Source organism: Cariama cristata, unplaced genomic scaffold, assembly GCF_000690535.1.
Source record: "Cariama cristata isolate BGI_N322 unplaced genomic scaffold, ASM69053v1 scaffold16132, whole genome shotgun sequence".
Lineage (NCBI taxonomy): Eukaryota > Metazoa > Chordata > Aves > Cariamiformes > Cariamidae > Cariama > Cariama cristata.
Window position 1 is genome coordinate 20284 of NW_009605639.1, and position 203 is coordinate 20486.

At 65.5% G+C, this 203-nt stretch overlaps 1 protein-coding gene across 1 annotated transcript in view; it reads right to left on the bottom strand.

The window, feature by feature from the left end:
• The window catches only part of LOC104158416 (deleted in malignant brain tumors 1 protein-like), a gene marked incomplete at both ends in the record, with an annotated part of 20334 nt that extends 20275 nt beyond the window's left edge, over positions 1-59 (bottom strand). The window contains 1 exon segment of the mRNA XM_009696057.1: positions 24-59. Coding sequence (XP_009694359.1) covers positions 24-59 — 36 coding nt within the window.
• Between the last annotated feature and the right edge of the window lie 144 nt (positions 60-203).

Below are 203 nucleotides of genomic sequence, written 5' to 3' on the forward strand. Positions count from 1 at the left end.
TGCTGTTGTCCTGCCCCCCTCACGTTGTCCGCGGTCTCGTGGCCCAGGGGGAGGTTGGCCTGCGGGAGAGAGGACATCACGAGGGGGACCTGGGGGGACCGGGGGACTGGAGACAAGGGAGATGGAGTGACAGGGGTCCTGGGATCTTGCCTGTTCCCATCCCCACCCCATATCCCAGTGGCACTGGGTTCTCTGAGAGGTCC